The sequence below is a fragment of the Haemorhous mexicanus genome, chromosome 25, assembly GCF_027477595.1.
Source record: "Haemorhous mexicanus isolate bHaeMex1 chromosome 25, bHaeMex1.pri, whole genome shotgun sequence".
Classification (NCBI taxonomy): domain Eukaryota; kingdom Metazoa; phylum Chordata; class Aves; order Passeriformes; family Fringillidae; genus Haemorhous; species Haemorhous mexicanus.
In genome coordinates, this window is record NC_082365.1 from 4,148,513 (window position 1) to 4,174,075 (window position 25,563).

At 49.8% G+C, this 25,563-nt stretch overlaps 1 protein-coding gene across 6 annotated transcripts in view; it reads right to left on the reverse strand.

Moving 5' to 3' along the window:
- Positions 1 to 156: 156 nt before the first annotated feature.
- Positions 157 to 25,563, reverse strand: part of DENND2C (DENN domain containing 2C) — a 29,686-nt gene continuing 4,279 nt past the window's right edge. For 2 of the 6 annotated variants that reach the window (XM_059867540.1, XM_059867541.1), the window contains exons 2-19: positions 21,262 to 22,172; positions 19,621 to 19,769; positions 18,979 to 19,091; positions 18,474 to 18,641; positions 15,715 to 15,811; positions 15,027 to 15,071; positions 13,176 to 13,408; positions 11,029 to 11,138; positions 10,111 to 10,180; positions 9,704 to 9,781; positions 8,397 to 8,546; positions 7,648 to 7,796; positions 7,113 to 7,290; positions 6,742 to 6,783; positions 5,725 to 5,830; positions 2,987 to 3,226; positions 1,172 to 1,258; positions 157 to 570 (exon numbers count right to left, since the gene is read on the reverse strand). In XM_059867540.1, the coding sequence (XP_059723523.1) occupies positions 539 to 570; positions 1,172 to 1,258; positions 2,987 to 3,226; positions 5,725 to 5,830; positions 6,742 to 6,783; positions 7,113 to 7,290; positions 7,648 to 7,796; positions 8,397 to 8,546; positions 9,704 to 9,781; positions 10,111 to 10,180; positions 11,029 to 11,138; positions 13,176 to 13,408; positions 15,027 to 15,071; positions 15,715 to 15,811; positions 18,474 to 18,641; positions 18,979 to 19,091; positions 19,621 to 19,769; positions 21,262 to 22,046 (2,832 nt within the window). In that variant the 5' untranslated portion in view covers positions 22,047 to 22,172 and the 3' untranslated portion in view covers positions 157 to 538. Of the gene's footprint in view, positions 571 to 1,171; positions 1,259 to 2,986; positions 3,227 to 5,724; positions 5,831 to 6,153; positions 6,171 to 6,741; positions 6,784 to 7,112; positions 7,291 to 7,647; positions 7,797 to 8,396; positions 8,547 to 9,703; positions 9,782 to 10,110; positions 10,181 to 11,028; positions 11,139 to 13,175; positions 13,409 to 15,026; positions 15,072 to 15,714; positions 15,812 to 18,473; positions 18,642 to 18,978; positions 19,092 to 19,620; positions 19,770 to 21,261; positions 22,173 to 25,563 lie in introns of those variants that run through there. The other 4 variants (XM_059867544.1, XM_059867543.1, XM_059867542.1 and 1 more) reach the window with 4 other exon arrangements.

The following is a 25,563-nucleotide window of genomic DNA, read 5'->3' on the forward strand; positions in this document are numbered from 1 at the left end:
CCGCCCCTACCGGTGCGATTCCGACCCTGGCCCTGCCCCTCCCTGCCCGGTCCCGCCTCTCCCGGAGCGACTCGAGCTCTGGCCCCGCCCCTCCCTGCCCGGTCCCGCCCCTCCCGCCAGGCCACGCCCCCTTAAGGAACTGAGACACGTGAAGGGTCGGATCGATGAGCTGTTATTGATCCATGGGACTGGTTATCGGTCTGAGGACCTGGTTATCGATCCATGAGCTATTATCAGTCTATGGAACTTGTTATTGATCCATGGAACCCGTTATCGATCCACGGGCTGTTATCAGTCCATGGAACTCGTCGTTGATCCAGGAGCTGTTATCGATCCATGGGCTGTTATCGATCCATGGAACTGGTTATTGATCCATGGGCTGTTACGGATCCCTGGGCCGTTATGGATGCCCGTGCCGGTTGTTCCCGCAGCACACCCGGAGCCCCCAGCCCAGCCCGGCCCCCCCGGGGCCCAGCTCAGTCTGTCCTGGTCGGGGTCTGTGGTTCCCCCTCCGCCGCTGTCCCGCAGCAGCGCCCGGTCACTTCTTCTGGAGGAATTTCATTTTACTGCCTGCAGAGAAAAAACAGCATTAGGAGCTTTAGGCGAGGGTGGGCAGGCCCTGGCACAGGGCACCCAGAGCAGCTGGGGCCGCCCCTGGATCCCTGGAAGTGCCCAGGGCCAGGCTGGACAGGGTTTGGAGTAGCCTGGGACAGTGGGAGGTGTCCCTGCCATGGCAGAACTGGTCCCTTCCCACCCAAGTCATTGTGGGATTCTGTGAGCTGCAGACACTCCAGGACTCATCAGACTGAGGAGCTTAAGGTGGAAAGCCACACATGGCCACCTCTGCCAGCAGACACAACTTCTGTCCCCTGGGCATGTCCTCAACCAGGACCAAACCTAAGGAACAAGCACTCAGAGCAGCAACTCTCACAAAGTTTATCTAAAGATACAAAAGCTTAAAAAGAAAAATCTTACATAGTGTTCAGTGCCCCCTGAAGCAGTAAATGTAAACAAGGGAACATTTTCCTTCACAAAGGAAATGTAAACAAAGGGAAACACTTTGCAGAAGGCAAAGCAGCCTTTCTCTCCTTCATAACAAATTAATTATTCAATAGCTACAATTAATAAAATAAATTTTAACAATGAACAAAAGCAAGGGGTGTTCCTTTACCAAGGCTGCGAAGGATTTTGTTCATTCCAGTTCGTTCTGTCTCTGGAATACGCTCCAAATACTCCAAGGCACGGACCTCAAAAAGGCCTAAAGAGAAAAAAAATTAAAAATTAAATATCACTCACCAAATTAGTTACTCCATCTTTTAGCATGTGGCATCATGATTAACAAGGCCACAAAAGGAAATCCTATATGTAGTGTGTGTAAGCTGCAGGATGAAGGAGAAAGGAGAGATATGAAGAAATTCTTCATAAACTGAATTATTTTGAGTAATTACAAGGGCACAGGGCATGTGACATTCTCACTAACCAATCTAGTCCAAGACACAAATCCTACAGCATTTACATACAGCCTATAAGAATCACTACATCACCACACTGTGTTCCATTTTAAACCCTAAAAACTCCTCTTTGGGCCCTTCTGCCAGGCCAGCAGGGTCTGCTCTGCCCCTTGGAGCTGCCTGCAAGCACAGGGTGCTGTTCCATCCAAAGGGGATTACCTTCAGCCAGCCACACCATTGTTTTCCAGGTGTTCAGTAACTGAGGCATCTCAAAGCTGCTTTCATTTCAATCTCACCTATAGCTTCCATATTCTCAAAATCTTTTGCTAGGCAATCATATTTATAAGGTTTTCCTGTTTCATCTTCCCCAACAGCAGGAAAGCCCTGGGAGAGAGCTGTCTCTCTCTGTTCAGAGGATATGTGATTACCACATCTAGCCTCTGTTCTAGGTGAGGCTTTGTAGCAGGCCCAGGTCCTGCAATGCCTCCGTGGCATTCAGGAATTCCAGGTCATGGTGACTGGGCTAGAAGCTCTTCTCTTCTGTCTTTGGACCCCTGCTAATCTCTCTGTAACCCTATGGGTCACTTTCCTTTGACCCTTCCTACTGGACAATTTCTGATCCCCCTGTACCCTATATAAAGAGCTGGTTTTGCCCAGCTCAGCAGAAGAGCTGTCACTGGGAACCTTCACAGAAGAATCAATAAAGACACTCCTGTGGAACCTCACACAGCCTTCTCCTCTCTCTCCCTGTGTCTGCCTGCCTGGGCACCCAGCGAGCTGAGAGCTGAAATGACAATGTGCAGTGGGGAGACACTCTCTTGTGCCCTGAGGGTGCTGAGGGCAGCTAGGCCAGTCACCTTTGCAGCAGAAGAGACACTAGAGCCATGGCAGAAGATAAAAGGGCCAACTCTAAGCAGGGGTTAATCCAAGGTTCTATTCTAGGAGTCCTGAAGGAGCTCCTACACCTCAGGGGGCTCCTGCTGAGAGCCCCAGGAGATGTGCCAAGGTTACATTTAAAGGGAGGTGGAAACCAAAAGCAGATAGCATTTACTGACCAATAAGTGACCCTGAGGGATGGGTACTGGGGGACAGACATTTAGGAGGGGTTGACCCCTGGCCTCTGGCTAATCACTCGACGTCCTGGACCGAAACTTCTAGATAGAAGGGATGGGATGCTGAGTGATTGACTGAGAGCCAGGGTGGGGATTTGGGGATGATCTCAGCAAAGGAAAGGGATTACACAGGTAAAGGGAGGGGGGTACAATCTGGAATAAACCATTTGGGAAAAACACGGGGATACAAAACCAAACTCTTACAAAGTATTACAAACTATAAAAACACACTACAACGACAATGAGCTGATAATCACTAAAGAGCTGGTATCACTTAAGCTTGCTAAGGTTGCCTGTGGCTGAGAACTGCTTGGGAGCTTGGACAGCCTGTCCCGGACAGGACTGTGCCATCCAGGACCCTGCAGCCTGCTGGGGACACCCCGAACCCAGCAAAAGCCACAAGAAGGCTTCACAAGGCACCACCTTTGGCCAGGCTCTTGCTGAGCTCGCGGTCCTGGATGAAGCCGGCGAACATCTGGGTCTCCATGAAGCAGTGCAGGAAGTGGCGCACGGTGCGCGAGCCGTGGCTCTTGCGGAAGGGCTCGCGCTGGAACACGCGCTGGCCCTGCTCCGTCACGCTCATGTGCAGCGAGTAGTGCCCCACGATCTCCACGAAGAACTGCACAAAAGCCTCCGAGACCAGGGAGTTCAGGCTCGTGGCACCTGCAGGGAGGACATGTGGCACTTCGGTCATTCCTCTCTGTCCCACATTGCAAGGCAAGATGGCAAGATGGATTCTGTTTGCAATCTGCATGGCAGTTGTGTTCTGTTGTCTTCTTTCCTTATCTCTTCCACACCCACTCCTCCCTCAGGGAGACATCTGCTGATAACAGGCCATGGAATGTCCCTGCATGGCTGATAAGAGCTACAGCATCCCATTGGGAGATGTGAGCCCAGGGGGAGGAGCCAAGCATTCCCACCCGGATATAATGTGGAGATTCTGGAACACCAGCACGGCTTCTGCACTGGATTTCCCAGAGGAGAACAGCAGCTGCCTCTGCCCCTGGATCTTCAGAGGCAGACTGCACCTTTCTCCAGGATCCCTGCTCCAGCAGAACCACCCCTGGCACTGCAGGAGGGCTGAGCCAGAATTCCAATGGGACTGCTGCCAGCACCCTGACCCACAGGGTGTCAGGTGTGTTCTGACTCTGAGGGTTGTTTTTAGTTTACTGCATTGTTTATTTTATCTTTTTATTTTCTTCCCTCTTAAAGAACTGTTATTCCTGCTCCCATATTTTTTTGCCTGAGAGCCCTTAATTTAAAATTTATAGCAATGGTTGGGGGCGGGGGGTCATTTTCTCCATTTTAGGGGAGGCTCCTGCCTTCCTTAGCCGACTCCTGTCTTTCAAACCAAGACATTCTCTATCAGTTTCTCTGGGTCTGGATTGAAGGCACTTGAGAGGATAGCTCATGTTCACACTCAGGTGTTTATTGTTTCTATCAATGTTACAGTCTCACAGCCTGAGTTCTGCAGTCTCACTAGCAAGGCACAAAATGGCCAACTGTCTCTTGTTCCAAGGTCTTTTAAGGCTGAATTATCCAAATAAGAAATGACACCTAAATTATTTTCCCTTTTAACCCAATAACTGATCCCAAAGAACCCGCAGTGTGGACTTTTCTGTCCAATTACAAAACACCACCCAAACCCATGGAGAAGGAGGAAGAAGGTAAACAAGAACAACCTGCCTCTGCCCTAAAACCTCCATCTTGCTTCATATTTGTTTCTATATTCTAAAACCCCAAACTCTAAGATTTCCACTCTGTGACATGACACACTTCTAACCAACTCCACACCCACAATCCCAGTGCTATTTATCAATTTTGGAAGCCTTCTCCACAGCCTCAGGTCAAATGCAGTGCTCTCTGGGGAGTCTGTGCCTTTCAGAACAGAAAGTTTAAAATTCTCAGCATCCAGGGCTCCAACACTAGATAAGCTTTCCCATAAATTGGTCTGAGGGAGCTGGAGAGAAAGAATTAAAACAATCTGCAGGTTGTGTTTTGTAATGAGTTGTTTTCCTCATAAGATGTTTACCAAAAGGGTGGTTTCTTAATTAGGCAATAGTGATGTATTTTAATTAAAGGACCAATCAGGTTCACCTGTAGCAAACTGGAGTATAAAAAGGAATGGGTTTTTAATAAAGTGATTATTAGCCTTCTGACCTAGAGTCTGTGGCCCTTATTACCCTTCCTGACTCAATGGTGACACTCTCCAAAAGCTGATAGGCCAAGAAACACTTAGAGTGTATTGTAATTAGGAAATGTTAACTTCTGATTGTGCTGGTGTGAATTCTAACATCTGTACTGTCTCACCCTTCTCATGACACTGAAAATGGAATTAAAGTGTTTAAAACACCTCTCAGCTGCCCCATCTCTGGGTCAGAAATGAGCATAATTTGACCCTCTCCTAAAGGAGGAGTGGCTTTTTTAGAGAGCTCAGTCACTTTTTGTACTGGCTGTCACAGACTAGGAGATTGCAGGGGATTGATATCAAACAAGTCTCAGCTCAAATATTCAATCTCCCAATATCAACTTTCTGCTGCAGTTAGGACAGGTTTGGTTCCAAAGCTTTTCCAGAATTTAAAACATCCATAATTTCATTTTCCCTGTCAAACATCTGGTGTGTAATGAGCTGTCAGCTTTTAACAGGCTATGTTTAATTCTCTTCAAGAATTAGGCAAACTACAGAAGACAAACTCTCTGAAAAACAAAATTTGTTTTTAGGGAATTATATAATTTGCTGGTGCCATTCTCCCAAGCCACCCAGAGCTTTTTAAGTTTCTCACACTTCCTTATCTGATGAATCATGTATAAAGCAGTTCAACTTTGAAAATGATCAGCCAGATTACCCTTTAAAATACAGAAATTTTCTACATTCTCTGAGAAAAACATTGTCTCTGCCACTTAGAAAAATAGAATAAAAAATTCAAAGCACAAAGGAACTGATGCTGCTGGCCCAAAGGAAACTACAGTTCTGCACACACTAATTGTGAAAAGAGGAACTGTCAGCACACCACACTTCTCACACATTCACAAGATGTTCTCAGCAAGATCACAGGGAAAGAGTTAAATTGTCACTTCTTAGCATTTATTTCCATTTGCTCATTTTATCAACTCCGTGGTGGAGATCTGCTAATGGGAAAACATTTTTCCACAGAAAGTACCTTGTGTGTCACTCTGCTCGTGTGACAGGATTTCACTCCGCTCTTCCAGGACTTGTACAAGTGCAGCCTGCAGTTTGTGGGGCAGGATCTCATCCTCATCTGATACCTACAGACAGATTCTGTGTTATTCCCATCAGCAGGAGAACCAGGGGGTAGATTAGAAATATTCATATCATGCCTAAAGCAGTTAGAGAGGAGTTATTCTGTGATATATCTTAAGGGAGATAATATCTTTATCTTGCAGCCACAGAAATTAAACACATTTGCTCAGCATGCCCCAAGATTTGATTAGAGTCACACACACAAATGGCCACCACACAGACCCAGGCTTAATTCACCAGTAAATCACACAAAACCAATGAAAGTCTGTTGAGAAAACACAACAGGTCTCAATAACATGGTTTTAAAAATCCCCCATTCCTTTAATACCTTTCTCCAGTTGCAGGCTGCAATGCAAAACAGAACAGTGAGGCAAGGAAAAGGAGAAGCAAATATCCTGAGCTAGTAATGAAATCCCCAGCATTCTTATAGCTCCTGGTCTGGGGTTGCAGAAGCACTTTTGGAGAAGTTCAGCAGAGAAGCCCAAGTGAACTGTGATAATTTGTTCCCTAGACTGTCACCCCTGGGAAAAACAAGAACCCAAAGCAACAAACACTCCCCAGCTGGAGAAGAGAGGAGAAAGTGCTGCACAGAACAGGGAGAGACAGACAAAAAGCAGCACAGAATCTTAGGGACCCCTTCACATAAGAAACCAAGTAACAGTTTTTAAACTCAGCTCACATAAGCAGCATCTTTGGCTTTGCAGAGCTCTCCACCTCATGCAACCTCAACCTTGCAACAAGGATTTGTAAAGCCTGTTCCCTTCTCTGGCAGTTCAAAAGGATTACAAGGTATTTCTTCAGCCACTGGAGTCTCCATACGAACACCAGCTTCTCCTGATTTCTTTTTATTTTTTTTTTCATCAATGCCTTTTCCTGGCATGAACCCACAAGTTACTGGTCCTGTTTTTTCACTCACCTCTTGCAAGAACTTGTCAGCACAAAGATCAACAATCAGAACCTGGGGAGACAGAAAACACACTGACTCATAACCAGGTATGTTGCTGTAGAGAAAAAAAACCTAGGTTTTAATTTGTCTTTTAGATGTGGGATGTTTTCTAAATAGGGCTGTCACACACAAAACACAAGTTTTGCATGGGTGCAGCCTGTCTCTGAGAACAGTGAATATTATTTATTTTTGACAGTGCTGGAACATCCTGACATTTATCTGGCAAATTCACCAAGCGGCTCAGAGAACTTTGAGAGTTTATACTCAGACAGAATCCAGAGATTATTCCAGAGAGGTCAGCCTCATCCCACTGACACTGCCTGTGTCTCACATATCCTCACCTCCTCTAGGGGCAGGTCCCAGAGCTGTGGCAGGGAGCAGGAGAGGATGCCAATGAGGAATGGGGTCGGAGAGCACACGATGTCGATCATGGAAGCTGGCAGGACAGGGATGTAGGTGTGCTGCCAGGTGAAGGGGTAAAGTGTTGCCACTGCAGCGTGCCCACATTTAGACAGAGTGCTGGAGAGGTGGGAGAAGCACAGGGAGGGTGGTCAGTGTCTCCTTCAGGGCAGGTGTCACTCGTGTACAGCCTGTGCATCAGCAGAGGCCCCAAGCACCCACTTCTGAACTCACTTATGGGGAGCTAAAACCACCATCAAGCCAAGCTAAAGAGGCAAAAAGGAAACATTCCCTTATCTCCTCTTGTGTAAACAGCATAACCCAAATCCTAGGCATGCACATGCTGTGTGGGGAGTGCAGAAGGTTTTCAGAAGGAACTAACTGCAAAACTAGACAAGCTTGGACATGGGACAGGTCCAAACAATAACATCCAGTGACAGCCTCCCTCAGCAGCAGCTACTCAGACTCAGCTCTTACCTTAAGTTGTCAGCCACAAAGATGACCCTCCTTTCCAGCAGGAGAGAGGCAAACACCCGGATGGTGTGGGACACACTCAGACACTGCAAGAGGCACTCAAAGTCCACGTGCTCCAGCCTGGAGTCCAAGGGGCGGCACAGCTCCATCACCTGGGAGCACACAGACACAGAGAGAGCTGGGGAGCAGCCCAGAGCAGGGAGCTCAGCCTGAGGCAGAGCTCAGCAGCTCCTCCTGAGGGGCAGGACCAGGGAAGGGCTGGAGCCATGCCAGGGAAGTTTAGGTGGGGTATCAAGGAAAGGTTCTTTCCCCAGAGGGTGCTGGGCAATGCCCAGGCTCCCCAGGAAAGGGGCACGGCCCTGAGGCTGCCAGAGCTCCAGGAGAGTTTGGAGAAAGCTCTCAGGGATGGGATTGTTGGGGTGCCGGGAGTTGAACTCAATGATCCTTGTGGGTCCCCCCTTCCAACTCAGGATTTTCTCTGAATCCATGATTCCACACAGAATCCCATGGCCCAGACAGCTGGGGCAGCACAGAAGAGTGCAGCACAGAAGAGTGCCCCAGAAGCTCCTCATTAAGAAGCAGGGAATCATTTCCATGGCAGATGATTCCACAGCAAACACATCTCTGGGACAGCCTCCCTTCCAACTCCAGGATGTTTTCTTCACACTAACTATTTCCAGGCACCACTGTGCAGTTTGCAAAGAGCCTCTGAGCCCCAGAGACCCCAGAGAGAGCAGGCAGCTCAGCCTGACCTGTGTTACCTCATCTCCTGCTCCTGGCAGGAAGCTCCTGACGGTGATGGTGCGGCCCGGGGCGGGGAACGGCGCCTCCATCACGCTGCGCATGAAGGGGTGCACCAGGGCTGGGGACATCTCCCTCCTCTTCTCCACCTCATCCAGGATCTGCAGGGACACACACAGAGCCTCTTGTCACTGCTGCTGCTAGTGGCATTCACATTCTCTGGAAAAATCCCTTCGCCCAGGATTTTCCTCCTGGGAAGCTGAGAAGCCTCAGAGAAAAGGAAAATAATTCTTATCTCATTTGCTTCTCCTGTGTTTTGCTTGTCTGGAATGTGTTTGGAGATTGTTTCCCCACAGGTGATTGTGTCATTGCATTCTGCTGTGAGTTGTTTTCACTCTATGGCCAATCAGGGCCAAGCTGTGTCGAGATTCTGGAAGGAGTCACGAGTTTTCATTATTATCTTTCTAGCCTTCTGTCTGTATCCTTTCTGTATTCTTTAATATAATATAGTATTGTAAAGTCATAAATTAGCCTTCTGAGAACATGGAGTCAGATTCATCATTCCTGCCTTTGTCAGGGCATTCCCAGCAAATACAATAGCTGCTGAGCAGAGGGGAGAATCCATCACTCCATGGAGAAGGCTCCAGCACAGACCCACTGCCCTCTCCCACCTTGCCTGGGACCCCTGTGAAATTCATCTAAAATGTCTGAACAGTCAAACAGGAACAGCTTCCTGTGAGCACAACTCTCCAGTCTCCTGCTACTGGAAGGAAATGTCTTGTATGTTGTAATCAAATTCTCATTATTTAGAGAAGTTAGGAGGAGGAACACCCATCCCCCTCGCCAAGAAACGTCCCTGAAATGCTGTTCTAGAAACTCTGTGCTCCAACAAATCAGAACCATCTTTCATCAAAGCTTGTCCCTGGACTCTGCTGCAGTAACTGCCCTTTACCTGCAGCAGCTTTCCCCAGTCCTCACCTCCTTATCTCCCCTCCTCATGGTGCTACAAAAAGCCAGGGGAGATCCAACCCCATCCCAAACTGATTTTCCATTTCCAAGTCACAGAAGAAGAGGATGAAGGGGTACCCTCAGTAACACCAAGTATTAGAAGGCCCTTCCTGGCAGTAATTGCTGAAGGATTTGTGCATTGGCTGACAAGGCTCAGCACTGGGGTTTTATTTCCCTGCTCAAAGCAAAGACAGAGAGGAAGCACCACTCTCCTGGGATGAGCTGCAATCACTAAGCCTGACAGAAGCACCAGTCCCTCTGTGGAGCCTGCAGGCTGTCAGAGCTCAAGGGACAGGCTGTGCCAGCTCACCTTGGAGAAGAGGTTGAAGCAGCCCAGGCGGCTCACGATGCAGTACACCTCGGGCAGGCGCTTCCCTTTCCCTTCTGGCTGAAAGGCAACAGCAACAGCTCTGCTGAGAACAGAGGGGCAAGGAACAACCCAGCACCCACACTGCAGCTGATCTGCAGAACTCCTTCTGCTGCAGCCCCCCCTACACTTATGACTATGAAGGTTCTCAAGGAACACCCAGTTCCAGGAGCTGGTTCATGCCCAGAGCCCATTTTGCTATTTCTGGGCACCATCGTGACCCTTCCCGCTGCATCCCAAGGGTTGGCACCACCACAGCAGCACAGGATGGGCAACCCACGTGGGAAAGCAGCCCTGAGTCATGTCCTGACAGTGCTCCCTGTACCCCCAGCCCTCCCAGAGATGCTCACCAGGAGCTTCCTGCAGTACCCGAACCAGCGGCTGCCGTCCTCCCCCGTCAGCACGAAGGAAAAGGTTTCACTGGGGAACAAGGCAGAGTCAGGGTTAAATTCCCAGAGTCAGGGTTAAATTCCCCACACAGCTCAGGGGACAGACTGACAAAGCACACAGACTCCTTCTGGTCATGATGACAAGGGCCAAGGCATGATTACAAGGACTTTGGGATCTGTTCAGGGTAAAAACTTGCACCCCGTGAGCTTTTCCATCTCTCCTCCTTCCCAGCTCCTCTCACTGAGCTTTTCCATCTCTCCTCCTTCCCAGCTGCTCCTCACTGAGCTTTTCCATCTCTCCTCTTTCCCAGCTCCTCTCACTGAGCTTTTCCAGCTCTCCTCCTTCCCAGCTCCTCTCACTGAGCTTTTCCAGCTCTCCTCCTTCCCAGCTGCTCCTCACTGAGCTTTTCCATCTCTCCTCTTTCCCAGCTCCTCTCACTGAGCTTTTCCATCTCTCCTCTTTCCCAGCTCCTCTCACTGAGCTTTTCCAGCTCTCCTCCTTCCCAGCTCCTCTCACTGAGCTTTTCCAGCTCTCCTCCTTCCCAGCTCCTCTCACTGAGCTTTTCCAGCTCTCCTCCTTCCCAGCTCCTCTCACTGAGCTTTTCCAGCTCTCCTCCTTCCCAGCTGCTTCCCCATTCAGCCAAGGAGCAGCAGAAGCACTTCCAGCCCCAGCAGCTGGCCTTGGACAAATTCTTCCTCTTCACAGGAAAGGCAGCAGCTGCTCTCTAACCCAGCTCCACACCTCATCCTCCCTCCTAGCACAGGGATTTCCTGGATCCTTTCCCCCTTTCCCCTGCTCTGGCTGCAGCTCCTCTGGCACAGCCCAGAGCTTTCAGCATTGCCTGTCTCAGTCACAAGTGTTCAAAACCAAGTCTTTACCTTTTAAGGTCTGATGAAGGGAACCAGTCTTTGGGATCTGGAAAGCAGAATTTGGGAATGACCTTTAGCCTCTCTTCAGTGTCCTTTGATGGTCTGAAGGGATGTTCAGGCTGGAGGGGTAACAGATGCATTTGAAGTCACTGAAGTTGGTGCACAGCTGCAGCATTTAAAATACACAAAGCATCTTCCTGACACTTCCAAAGGCTGATCCATCCCATAGCTAATGCACAGGTACAGGAGAACATGTTCTGAGCATTAGCAGATTCCCAGTTCCCTCTTGCATTTTTCCAGCTGACTGGACCTTTGTAAAATGGCCCAGCTTGGTAAGGATGGAGTAAGGATCTACAAGCTTGGCTAAGTTTATTGGAAAATGAATGTAGAAATGAGCTCCCAAATGATGGCTGGGTCAGCCTGCCTTGGTTCTACCCCTGGGAGATTTGAAAACACTCAAATAGGAACAGAAATGTGTTCAGGTTTGATGTGCAGATCACTCATAACTGAAATGCAAAAACTGTCCCTGAATCACATGTTTTAGCCACACCACATATGGGTTCAAATCAAAACCCTCAAGGACTCCAGGACACTTTCCATGATCAAAACTGCCCAGAAAGGGCAAAATAAAGGTGTTCAGATAAGAGGCTCCATAAGAAATGTAAGGAAATTTTACACATTTAAGCAGGAAATGCCTCTGAGAAGTGGAAAGTTTATTGCATGAAGTTGATTTTAGGCACTCAGCACATCCAGGCTACTCCAGTGTCCCAACTGTGACAGCACAAGGTGTTAGGAAAGCAGAACAGCATTTTCACAGAGTAACAGTTGTACAAAAGCTTAGATGTCCTTGGGCACACAGCCCAAAGCAGAGGGTGACAGCAGATTACTTGGAAGCAAAGCTAATATTAGAAGGGAGACACCCAGTCTGACCCACTGTCCCATCTAAGTCACTCACCAAAACACTCTCCCTTGAAGATAAATAAATCAGATTTATTTATTTATCAGAGAAGATAAATTTCTCAGATTTATTTATCTCCCAGAAGATAAATAAATCTGAGAAAATAATTTTTTGTGTCAGTGCCTTTATAAAAGCCAGCAAAGAGCAGGAGGGGAACCCTGCAGTGCCCTTCCCAAAGGCAATGGACAGACTGAGAAGCTGCACCAGGGAAATCCCAAATCTGCTGCACTGCCTTCTTCCTCCCAACACCCCAAAGTTTGCACTTTTAGCAGATATTATTTGGGTGTGTTCAGTTTTACCCACTAAATTAACACTGGGCACTCTTTCTGGCTGTAGTTCCTAATTCATCTTGTGAACCCAAGGCATTTACACACTTAAGACACTGGAGTTATTTGCACACAAATCCTTCAGGCAGCAGGAACTGGGACACAGTGGGACCTGCTGGGGTCCCACACAACCTCCCTGAGTGGATCTGACATCTCCTCTGGGTGGATGACATGCAGATTCCTCAATCATCCCTGGCTTTCTGAAGGCACAGCCAGAATTGCTGGCTCTGTTCTGTTTTCAGTGGAAGGCAGCAGGTATGAGCCCAGACACTGACAACTGAATATTCATCTCCATCTGGTACCACAGAAACACCAAGGCTCCATCTCAGCTTCCCAGCTTAGTTCACTGAGCTATAATTCAGTCACACACTGGTGTTGTCACCCATTTGGGCTGAACAGCTTATTTCAAAGGGCTTGGTTTAGCTTCAACTCCCACAGCTCTCCTGGTTTTGGGGGCTTCTACAAACAGCTTGGCCATTTTTTTATTATTCTTTTTCAAAACAGTACAAATAAGCATAAAGGCCCTGGGATTCCTGTGCAGCATCAGTGCCTCACTCCTTGTTTGTAAAGGACAGACTGCCAGGATGAGGTTCCTGCCAGCTTTGGGACAGAGCTCTGCACTCCTTCCTCTCCTTCAGCTGGTATCAAACACCCCATGGCTTCATGAACTTTGAATTAAGTAGGAAAAAAGCAGTTCAAAAAAGACAATAAATTCATTTTCAAGACACATATTCAACAACCTCCTGACACCACACATTAGGTGTGTAACAGAGCAAGGTGCCTCACATCCCAAACCCAGGTCCTGACCAGTGCAGCTCAGGAGGGGAACAGAGCTGAGCAGCTCCCTGGGCAGGTTCCCACACAGCTCCTACCTTGCTGGGGAACTGCTGGATGATGTGTGGTGTGTAGGTGACCTCAGATGCCTTCTTGTGCAGGGACACCACCACGAAGAGCTCGAAGAGCTGCTGCTCCTGGAGCTCGATGAGATCCCTCTCCAAGGTCTGGTAGTGTGGGTTCCTCCTGGAGGCCGAGCGCCTCAGGCACCTGTGGTGACCTGGGGAGAGCAAAAAACCCCAAAGCAGCCTGGGCTGGCACTGCCACACACCTACAGGGCACAGAAAGGACTCAGCATTGCCATCAGAGGGGGGAAAGGGATTTGCCCAACATCCAAATGCTCCCCATGGGATATAAAACCTGTGTCAGCTCCTCGTGCACAGAGCTGATCTTCCCCCAGGGAACAATGACAGGAGGAGAGGAAATAACCTCAGATTCCACTGGAGGAGGTTTAGTTTGGATATTAGGGACAATTTCTTCACTGGAATGGTTGTTATCATTGGAGCAAGCTGCCCAGGGCAGTGGTGGAATCACCATCCCTGGAGGTGTTTAAAAAATGTGTGGATGTGGCACTTGAGGATGTGGTTTAGTGGTGAGCATGGTGGTGCTGCTGGGTTGATGACTGGACTTGATGACCTTAGAGGTCTTTCCCAACCTTAACAATTCCAGGATTCTGTGATTCAGACAGGGAGCATTGGCCTGCAAATCCAGAATCCTGCAAATCTGCAGCTCTGCAAATCCCCCCTGACAGACACTGAAATTTCTCCTGCTGCCCTGATGTTCTTACACATCTCAGAGCGTACAATGGGATACCAGGCAGTGAAGGCCAGCTGCTCCATCCAGGTCAGGAGCTGCCAGGACTCAGGGAGCCACTCCAAACACCAGGGGCACTCAGGAGAGGCAGAGGCACCCCCAGGCTGGGCTGTCCTGACAGGCAGCACAGGCTCACAAGCACAGGCACAGCCCTCTGACGTCAGGAATTCCTGTGGCCCAGGCACTGTGACACATTCTAGACACTCTCAAACAACTCTTCCATCAGGCAGTGACTCAATCTTTCTGAAGAAATCTCAATATTTCTGCTGAGGTTCTTCACTCTCCACTAGTCTCATTAACATAAAGAAATGGGAATTTCACTTTTCATTCCAAATTAAAGCCTTTTGAATGTTTCCCTCCAAGTAAATGAAACACCTAAAATAAAATCATAGAATAGAATCATAGAATTCATAGAATCCTTGAATGGTTTGGATTGAAGAAATCTCAAAGCTCATCCAGTGCCACCCTCTGCCACGGGCAGGGACAGCTCCCACTGTCCCAGGCTGCTCCAAGCCCCATCCAGCCTGGCCTTGGACATTTCCAGGGATCCAGGGGCAGCCACAGCTGCTCCGGGCATCTGTGCCAGATCTTTTTGTTTAATCTGCCTTCACATGGAAGCTAAAAGCACCCAAAACCAAGTAGGTGTTTCAGGTCTGGACTTTGGGTCTATGATCCAGCTCGGGACATTGGAACCAGACAAATACCCAGGGGTGAATTCTCCCCAGAGGAAAAGGCATTTCACAGCATTACATAAAACAGAACCAAAGGAAGGAATCAGGAGGGAAATAACCTCAAGCAGCAGCAGCAAAGGTGATCAGGAATAACCTCCTGCCAGCCCAGAAATGACTCTGCTTCTGCTGACTGACACATTAATGGCATTAAACCTCAAGAGCTCAGGGGAAAGGGCAGAAACAGAGGCTGGTTTGTCACAGCAGCAGCTCCCAGACTTGGCCATGTGGCCTCTGAGAGGCTCCCTGGCCCTGTCTCAGCAGATCCCCACACGTCAGCTCATCCCAGCAGGGCCCCAGCCAAGGGTGCAGTGCTGTGGGACAGGACCAGCCCTGTGATTCACTCACTTTTGGGCTGATTTTCCGTATCGCTTTCATTCCCGCTGGTTTCACCTGAAACACACACACAGTTTTCACTTATTAGCCATGCAGAAGGAAGATGGGCAACACCCAAAGTTGGGAAAGAGAGACAACCTGAGACTCATCAGATCAACATCCCTCAGGGCTGCCCACCAATCCTGCCCAAAGCATCAGCCAAGGGCAGCTGGAAAATGTGTTACAACAGCAGACTGCAGAAAGCAGAGCTGATATCAAGCCAGAGGTGCCAGTGAGTGACCTGCAGGTCAGCTGAACATGGGCAGAGAACACAAACCAGCTGGCTGAGGCTGCTATAAAACTTAACAGAGCTGCTGAACAGAATAACTATAAATAAAGACCCTACACAGGCAGAACAAGGCACACATAATGAGTGCAGGAGTCACTGGTAGCTCTCATGCCAAGTGGTCTTCTGAGGAATTTCTGCTTTAATCTGCTTTTTTTGAAAAAGCACTTTTAACCCAGGCTCAGAATCCCCTCCTTGTGACAGTGTTAAATTGGGGTTAGGCAGTGTTCCTTGAGCTGAAAGCTCAATTCCAGCCACAAGTGTGGGGGTTGCACTGCTGAGTCAGCATGAGGTGGTGGTGCCAGGCCAGGGGCAGAGGAATTGTGCCACTCCAGGTGTTTAGAGCACAGACAGTGGTGCTGGAGACCCCAGTACCTTTCACTGGAGTTGCTTCTCTCCCAGCAGGACTGAGCAGCTTCACCTTCCGCTTTCCACGCTTGGAATCAAAGATCTCCTGTATTTTTAGTACCAGCTGAAATCCAAAGCAGAAGCAGAGGTTAATGTGGGGGTCCAGAGAAGGCTCCAGGTGCCAACAGGAGAGCAGCCCAGCAGCCACCACCCAGGACCTGGGGAAAGCTGCCCAAACCCTGCAGGAACCCTGGCTCAGAGGTTCCTTCTAGCCCAGCTCACTGCATAAAGAATGAGCACAGATTTCTGCTGCAAGAGAGAGATCCCTGTCAGCACAGCTCAAAGCTGGCACCAGACTGCAAGCACTCTGCAAACTGTCACACTTGCCTTCCCAAATAGAAGTGACAAACTGTCTGGCATCAGATCTCCATTTTCTATGCAAAGGCACTTGCAAGAACATCTCAAACCCTGCAGCACAGAGCACTCAGAACATGCTCCCCAGCACCCCAACTCCTTCCAAGCCCAGAAAAAGCAGAGCTCTCTCACTGTAGCTTGGGGGTTGGGTTTTGGGTTTGCTGCTGTGGTTGATGTCAGCTCAAGTCTCCTAAAGCACAAGGGAGGCTGCTCCAGGCACAGGCCCTGCCCCAGGTGTTTGCTGGAATGAGAGGATGATGCACTCAGAGCACCCTGCTCTAGTGGAAGGTGTCCATGGCCATGGCAGGGGGTGGAATGAGGAGCAGTTTAAGGGCCTTTCCACCCAAACCACTCTGTGATTTTGCACAAATGAAGACAGACAGTGGGACAGAACATTGGCTCTGTGCTGCAGGACCACACACCTGGTCCAGTGGAAGAAAAAAGCTGGGTAAAAGCCTATCCCAGTGCAGACTAAGCACAGACATGAAAGAAGGGTCAGCACTTTGACACTGCATTGGTGCTGCTAATCCTCCTTCCATTGGTCACAACAGCCTTACAGCCAAAGTCCTGACACTTTCTGTGTCCCTGTCACAGCCTGCTCTGTGCTTTCCCCTCACCTGCCACTGCCCCAAGGGCTCCTGACTCCCCACATCAAAGGCGGCTTCATGGCAAGAGGGATTTACCCTAAACGCAGGGAGCAGGTCAAGTTCATTCCTGCCTCAAGAATTCATTAAACTCAACACAGGAGGGTGGGGCCCAGCCATTTGTCATCACAAATCCAGCATAAAAAGAAATATATTAGAGAGAACCTGTTTGTTCAGCTCAAGTGTTTAATCCCCAGATCAGCAATCCAGGCTGAGGCTCTCCTTTTCCAATGGATTTCTCCCCATTTTCTTTCTCAGCCAGCCCTCCCAGCACGAGGAGGCTGCAGGGAACAAACAGCCCACTGCAGAGAGCAGTGCTCCTCCTGCCAAACCTGCCTTCTTTCCCTTTTTACCCAGCCTTACCTAGGAGATCTTCATTTCTGTCCTGATTTTTGTGCAGCTGAGTCACCACCCTGGGTGTGTTTAAGGCAGCCATGCGTTTCTCAGGCAAAAGGTTTTGTCTTTTTAGACCCCAGTCCTTTCCTCAACCTCTCAAGCAATCTTGGCTCAATTCCTCATGAGCAAAGAGAGTAAAGTGCTCTTCCTGCACGTAAATTGTTACCAGATTTTTGGAATAGGTTTGCTTTTGGAGAACATTTTATTTTCCCTCTCCAAATGAGAGATACTCTCCATCACAGCATTTTTTATAATCTTCCATCTCCTTCCTGATTTTCCAGACCTAAAATTTGTTTAAAAACACAGACAGAAGTTACTTGATACTCCAAAGCACTTTAAAGGTTTGAAAAATCCTTTGCAGCTGTCCAACTCTACCTCACAGTCTTGTGCAATCTGAGCAAATACACGTGATTTTCAGATGAAATAAAGATCTGCTGGAGTGAAATTATTTTAGCACAGCAAAAATAAGTCTTTCTCACTACCACAACTGGAATTTCAGTCCCATGCACCAAGTGCCACCACAGTGGCAGCTGCAGCTGCCCTTCCACAGCACGTGGTGCCTTTTGTCACAGAGGGATGTGAGCTGGTAACCAACAGGAGGATCTAGAAGCCTTCCCAAGGCACCAGACTGAACAGTTTAAATGTGGATTAAAAGCCTTCCTCACCCCTCTGGCCTCAGCAGCACAATTGTCTTTGCAGCCAGGCAGGAGGGAGAGGCCAAAAGGGACAGCTGGATGAAGGCTTTGTGAAATGCTCTTATCCCTGAGAGTTCCTCTGCACCCTTAAACTGTGAAACAGCTGTTCCTGGTGCCAGTCCAGAACTCCCAGCCAACATTCCAAGTAACCAAGGGCCCCACAACTATCCCACAGCTCAGGGCCTGCAGTGGAACACCAGGATCAGCCTGGGAAGTCACTGGGAGCAGGGACACGTGCACACAGCATTGCAGAGCTGCCCCTGGAGCTCTCCAAGAGCACAAACCCAGCACCAACACTCCATGGAAACACTGGGAACAAGGCTTAGGTGACAAAGCACGAGGAAGGGCTTGTGCTCACACACAGCCCTGACCTCCAGGCCAACACTGAGCACTTTGTCTGCCCACAAAAACACCACTGTGATTCTTGACCAACAAAACCACCACTGTCCCAGCTAGAACTGGCACTCAGACCCCCAAACACCAGCCCTGCCACTTGGAGAGGGACTGGCTGGAGCAGCAGTGCCAAGCAGCAATCACCTGCCTGGCCCACAGCTCTGTGGCCACTCACAAAGCACTTGCAAAGCAGCAAGAGCTTGAAACATCAGGCAAGAAGTAAAGTTTTACATTTGAATCTCACCCAGGGCAGGTTCTTTCTCCTGCTGGCAGCCTCCACTGCTTGGAACAGCTTCCACTCAGACAGAGTGACAGGCAGGGAGGTCTCCTTCCCCACCTTCCCCAGGAAATTTGTCTGGGAGGGCTTCAGCTCCAGTGACTTACGGCTGAGGAAGGGAGGTTTTGGGGGAGGCTGGAAAATAGAAGCAGAAGAGATAGTTAAACATGAGATCCAGCTTTGGTCCAAGGTCACAGGCAGAGGAGTCAGATTACAGCTGGTAAATCTGCTCTACCAAGTCCCCATCCCACCTTCCCACTCAAGCCTCTCACCAAATCTCTCTTGTTCCTACTCTTTTGCTTCTTAGCAGCTTAATCAGCTGCCATGGCTGTTCATTATTTACATTAATATAAGCAATAAAACAATAAAGCAAACCAATGAACTGCAGTGTGGAATGTGAGGCTGAGCACAAATGAGGGCCCTTGTGGGAATGGTTCTGCAAACACCTGACCCTTTAATCCCCCCACCCTACCTTGGGTGCCCTGCTGATGCTCCGGGGAGGGGGAAGCTTCCAGACAGATGGGACCTTCCACAGGGGCAAGGGCAGTGCTCTGATATCTTCATAGGGATGTTCTTTTGTAGGACCTGGAAAAAGCATTGGATGGGGATTTATGAAAGGAGATAAAGCCCTGTAATTTCAGCCAGGGATATAAGTGGAAGAGCATGCCAATAACAGGGTCTGAGAGACTGTTTAAAGTTGGGTGAGGTTCCCATCACATCCTTCTAACCCATTGCCATCAACTTGGCAAACTGTACATGGACTCAGCAGAACAAAACACTTCTTCCCCTGCAGAGCAAGCAGCTCTACTGCAAAGCAGCTCATTTTGGCAGTGTTCACACTGATCTCTGTGCAACACTCAAGCAAAGCATTCCAAGGGCTAATAAAGAAACCAATTTAGCACAGGCCAACTCCAGTGACCTCCCATGACACCTGAAATCAGGCTGTTCACGTGCAGATGTCACCAACACCAACAAAGAACCCCAGATGGGGAAGACCTTAAAAATCCCAGAGCCGGAAAGGGCCTCGATGCATCCTCACCTTCACTCCTCCCTCCCCAGCACAACTGCCACCCTTAACCACAGTGAGGACACCCCAAGAAGCCCAGGCACATACAGATAATGTCCTCGTAGATGTTGTCTTCAGACTGAGTGCAGAGCAGCCTGGATCCTGCAGTGCCATTTGTCTCCTCCCGGGGTCTGTGGGAGCCGCCGCCCGCCGAGCGCTTGCGGAAGCCCTGGATGTCCTCAAACTCAAAAGATTTCCTAGAGGAAAACCAGGGTGACTTCTTCTAAAGGTACCTGCTGGAGTTGCTGTCTGCAGTCCACACACAGTGTGGCCCTCCTTGGGACCATCCAGCACACGGATGCTCCACTCTGGGCTCGCATTTCCAAGGGTTGAGGTCTAACCCAGGCAGCAGCTCAGCCCCTTGCTCCCAGCCCGTGGGATGGGGGAGGGAATCAGAGGGTAAAGAGAGAAAACACGTGCATGGGTCGAGATAAAGACAGTCTGGAAGGTAAAGCAAAAGCTGCACAAGCAAGGAAAAGCAAAACAAGGGATTAATTCCCTATTTCCCTCGGTGTTTGGCCATGTCCAGGGGCTCCATCATGTGTAATGGTGACTTGGGAACACAAACCCCAAATTTCCCCCCTTTCTGCTTCCTCCCCAGTTTTTACTGCTGAGCAGAACATCACAGGGTCTGGAACATCCTTGGGATCAGCCATCCCTGCTGTGTTCCCTCCCAGCTCTGGGGGAGCACAGCTCTCACACTGCTGTGTTACCAATATTTTCATCACAACCCCCAAACACAGCAGCACACAAGATGACAAGAAGAAAATTATCCCAGTGAAAGCCAGCACACCAGGTGAGTCCTGCTCACTTACTCTGGGATATTTATTAAGCAAGAAAGGGAGCTGGAAGCTCCATGGCCAAGCACACTCCAAGCAGGCATGGCCAGCCCCATCCTGTCAGAGGCAAGAAGCCAAACCATGTTTTACAGACTTGCAGCAGCTCAGAACCAGGGCACTGCTTCCTACTGGCCTCTCCTACTGGTGCTCAAGGTGTTCATGCATTTGTGGGCTGGAATTTCCATCCACTTGGCCACTATTTTGCAATTAGGGCACTGAGGTCACAGAAGAGCTGGCAGGGTTTTAGCCCATCATCATCATCAAATCTGGGTTGTTGCTGCACACTTTGCCACAGTGGAAGGTTTCAGAACCTCAAGCCACATCTCTGCTGGTACTGTGCACACCAGCCTAGCACAGGCACTCATCTCTGAGCAGGATCTGCATCAAGCCACCTCAGAAGGGTATGGGAAAGAGGGAAAACCAGCCAAACCTACTGCAAGAGAAGTACCCACAGCCTCCAGCCTTAAGCAACAAGAGAATCTTTCACTCCCAGAAAAGCCAAACACTCAGCAGCCACAGTGGCCCAAGAGAAAGCTACTCTGCCATCCCCAAACTGCAGCTGAGGACAAGCAGCAGGCAGGGAGCAGGCAGGTCTCTCCCTGGGGCCAGCATATTGTCTCTCTACTCTGTTCTAAGGCATGGGCTGACTTCTGTTTGGAACCTGGAGCCTGCCTTGCAAGACTGTCAGCAGCAAAAGCAGGATACTCTCACCCAGGAACATCCTTTCCCCATGAAAAGAGGCATCACCACCAGCTGCACTCCACAAGGCCATCATGCCAAGCAAGCTGCTTAAACCCATCTAGAAAGTGATTTAAGGAAATGTTTCAGACATGAGAGATGGATTATGTACCTCTGGGCTCTCCCTCTGATCCTCCTGCTGGCTATTTTCTTCTCAGGGTTGTTGGAGGATGACACCAAGTCCCTTCCACACTGCTTTTGCAGGGGACCTTCCCTGGTGGCACTGGCAGCTCTACGACCACCAGCACCCTTCTCTGCCAGGTAGCGGAAAGTCCTGCGGGGTTTGGGTGGTGGATCAGGAGCTGCCTCCTCCTCTTGCCCCTCAACCTCAGAGTAAATGTTTCTCAAGCTCCTCTCTGCCCTGCAGAGAGCGTCCACTCCTTTGATTTGCAGTTCTCTTTCCGTGGAGCCAGAGCTGCCTCGCTTCCTCTGGAGGTCCAAGGCAACAGGAGAGGTTCTGCCAGGCAGGGGGGGATCTGCTCTCCTCCACAGAGCTTGTGAGGTATAGAAGTTCCCTGGGGGCAGTGTCACCTCCGGGGTCAGGAAGCCTGATTGCGCTTCTCCTTTCTCCTTGGCTGGGCCACCACAGCCCCCAGTCTGCCAGCAGCTCCGTGCACCTTCCCTGAAATCCAACCCCAGGCTCTTTGGATCTTTGGAGCCAGCCCTTCTGCCATTCTCTGTGCGTTCTGCCTTCACTTTGGGTAGTGCATTGCAGCTGGGCTCATACTTTACTCCAAAGTCCTTGGGCTGGGGCCTGTCCTTGCTGGGGCAGCCCCGTGTCCTGCCCTCCCACTGCGAGATCTTCTGCTTGATGTTGCGGCAGTGGCTGCGGGACAGGGTCTGGCTCTGCACGGCCCCGCGGGAGAAGCTGCTGTCCCCAACCCCCACGGGGTGCATGGCAGGGCCACAGGGCTCACACACAGCCCATGCCCAGCCCTGGCCACGTCCTGCCGTGCCCTGCACACATCAAAGCTGGCACCAAGTGCCCGGCGGTGTCACGGAGTCCGGGCTGGCAGCTCCCACCTGCAGGCAAAAACAAGAGCCATCAGCTGCACTCTGTGGTAATCACAAAATTTGAGAAAAAATCGTGAAAATTTGGGAAGAAACGGGGAAAGAATGGAGAAAATGAGTGAAGAAATGGTCTAAAAATGGAGAAAATGGGGTTAGAAATGGAGAAAATGGACCCCAAACCCAGCTCATCCACCACCTTCGCTGAGTAGATGTCACTTCCTAGGGAAAAAAAATCACAAAAATGGGGAAAAAATTGGGAAAATGGTGAAAATTGGGTTAAAAATGGTGAAAAAATGAGGAAAATTGGATTAGAAATGACCCAAAATTGATCCCAAACCCAGCCTAAACCCAGCTCCTCCATCTTCACTGTGTAGATGTCACTTCCTGGAGAGAAAAATCACAAAAATGGGAAAAATGGTGAAAACATCCTCTGAACAGAGAGAGACAGAGCTCTCCCAGGATTCTCCTGGGAAGCTGTGAGAAAGCTCAGAGAAAGAATTAAACCAATTATTATCTCAATCTCTGCACCTGGCAGGCAATCTCTGTTTGTCAAAGATGTTTACAAGAAGGAGTTGTCCCTTCTTGACCAACAGGTGAGAGAAGATTCCAAAGGCCAATCAGGTCCTAGGTCCAACACTGTTTCTGTGAGAACTGTGGATTTCTAATAATAAAGTGCTTTTCATGCCTTCTGAAGATGGAGTCTCTGTATCACCTTTGTCCCCTTGGGTGACAGCATCCCAGCCATGCTCCCCTCCCCAGAGTCCCAGCAGCTCCTGGCAGTGGCTGCAGAACATTCCTCCCCAAATCACATCCACCACGTGCTCAGGACAGGCTTCCAGAGCTCACTCCCCACAGGGGCTGTTTGTGCACACATGGAAAGGGGGCTGAGGCTTCACCAGCTTCAAAAACAAACACAGCAGGCACAGAACACCCTGAGGGATCCCAGGCAGGCAAACTCAAGGAAATTATTTAATGGCAGAGGAACACAGCAGCGTGGATCTCAGCCAGCCCTCCTGCAGGAGTGCAGCTCCTCCTGATGCTCAGGCAGCAGAGACAAATCCCTGAGGCACCTGAGCTCCCCACTCAGCAGAGACACAGCAGGACACGAGGCACCAGGACAGCTCTAGGAAAAAGGAACCACATCTGCCTCTCCAGAGAGGAGCTGCTGCTTCACACAGGATGATAAGAGCTGTGGTGGCTGGGGAAGAGTGCATCCTCCTCCCAGAAGTGCTCTCTTGCTCCACAACACAAGTGAAAACCTGCCTTGTGCTCTGTTTGCCAACACCTGACCTAAATTTGCCATCCAAGAGACTGGAGGGCAGTGGTGCCCAGCCTGTGGCTTGCAGCCAGGGGAGTTTAAAAGGCAAAAAAAACAGGTGAGTTTTCATCTTCATGTGAAAAATCACCCCATGTTTAGATCAGCAGAGAAGGAATGCTAAAGAAACACTTTGGCTTCTCCCAGCCAAGCAGAGCCTGCACAAACAGGAGCTGTGCTCTTTGAGACTTCCCACATGTGTAATCCAGAGGATACAGCACACATCCTCCAGAAAATCCAGCAAGGAATGCAGGGGAAACCACCAGGGAGAACTGGGGTGGCTGTACAGAACCAGCACCTGCAGGTCTGGCCTCAGTACAGGCATCTCATGGGTGGAATCCTCAGCCTTGGAGCCCTTTGGCTCTATCTGTAGCTCACAGGCATCCCCAATATTCCCAAATATGCCAGCACAGGTGAAAACTCATCCTGGACAGAAGACAGCAGCTCAGAGGCTCTAACAAGCCCCGTTCCTCCCTTTCTCTGGGCAATTATCCCATTTCAGAAGTTCCAGCCCTCCAGCTGTATTTAACAACTGTTGGGGAAGATGAAACAAGAAAGCCTTACAAATATGATTGCCTGGCAAAAGATTTTGAGAATATAGAAACTATAAGCGAGATTGAAATGAAAGCAAGCTTTGACATCCCTTAGTTACTGAACAACAGGAAAACAATGGTGTGGCTGGCTGAAGGTAATCCCCTTTGGATGAAACAATACCCTCTGCAAGCAGGCAGGTCCAAGGGTCAGAGCAGACCCTGCCAGCTTGGCAGAAGGGGTCTGAAAAGTAGTTTTTTGGGTTTAAAATGTAGCACAATATGGTAATGTAGTGATTCTTATAGGCTGTATGTAAATGCTATAGGATTTGTATGCTGTACTAGATTGGTTAGTGAGAATCACAATATTCAACACAGAAGATGATTTATTGTATTGTAACGGGAACTTCGCTCTCTGATGCTCTTGCTTTTGCTCTTGTTCTCTTGCTTTTACTCTTGCTCTTACTTACTTTTCTATGCTCTTAGCTCTTGCCTTTTTACGTTATTACCCTCTCATGCTTTCTCTTCTCTCGGGCCTGCTCCGAGCTGCAGCTGGCAGCTCCCAGCAGGGCCCTGTACCCACGCCCTTTGCAATAAACCGCAAGTTCCACGACCTGGCTTCAGAGATCTCTCATCTCCATCCGTCCCGACCGTGCTACCCCCAGTCTCACCTACAAACAACCTCCCTTTGCAGTAGGAGACAAGTGCTCAGCTCAGGCCAGGGGCCACACTGCCTCTGGTAACATTCCCCTGGCACCAAGAACCTCCCTGCAAAAGCAGGGAAACAGCAGAATCCCACACATGCACAAAAGCAGAGGATCCCTGCAGAAAGCAGCCAGACATGCTCCAGGTGGGACCAGGGGCCACAGTCACACCAAGCCTGTGCTCAGGCTCCAGCTGCCACTGCCACCCTGGGCACGTGTCCTCCACAGCCACTGCCACCACACCCGGCCAGCACTGAGTCACCACAGCCTGGCAGAGTGGGCAGAGCCAGGGATGGGCAGCAAACCACGCTGGGAGACACAGGAGCTTAAACCTGCCTGGCAAAGGGTCAAGTCCCACTCTCCAGGCTGGGTGTGGAGAGGCCCCACCACAGCAGACCCACACCCTGCCCACTGCTGGGACCACACCTCAAATTCCAGGGCTTGGGGTTATCCTGGAGCTGCTGATCTGCTTGGCAGAGGCATCTGCAGTGCAATTAAAAGCAAAGAAGTGGCCTTGGCAGATCTCCTTGCTAGCACTAGTGAGAAAGCTCACTGGTCAAGGACATCCCAGGGCTGCCAGGCAGTTCAGGCATGGTTTGGGCACACATGGCACCAAGCCTTGCCTCTGCTGCACTCTCCCCCTCTGCCAAAGCAGCACAGTTGCTGTGGGAAGCAGCTCCCTGTCTCCACAGCGTGGGTTCCTGCAGGCTGCAATGGCTCAGCCCATTGTCCCAGACAGCTGCTGGTAACTCTCCCACTCAGCAGTGAACAGGATAAACTTGGACACTCTGGGTAAGCCCCAAGCTGGGGATATTTGCTCCATCATCAGCCCTCTGTCCCTCATCAGCATTCCA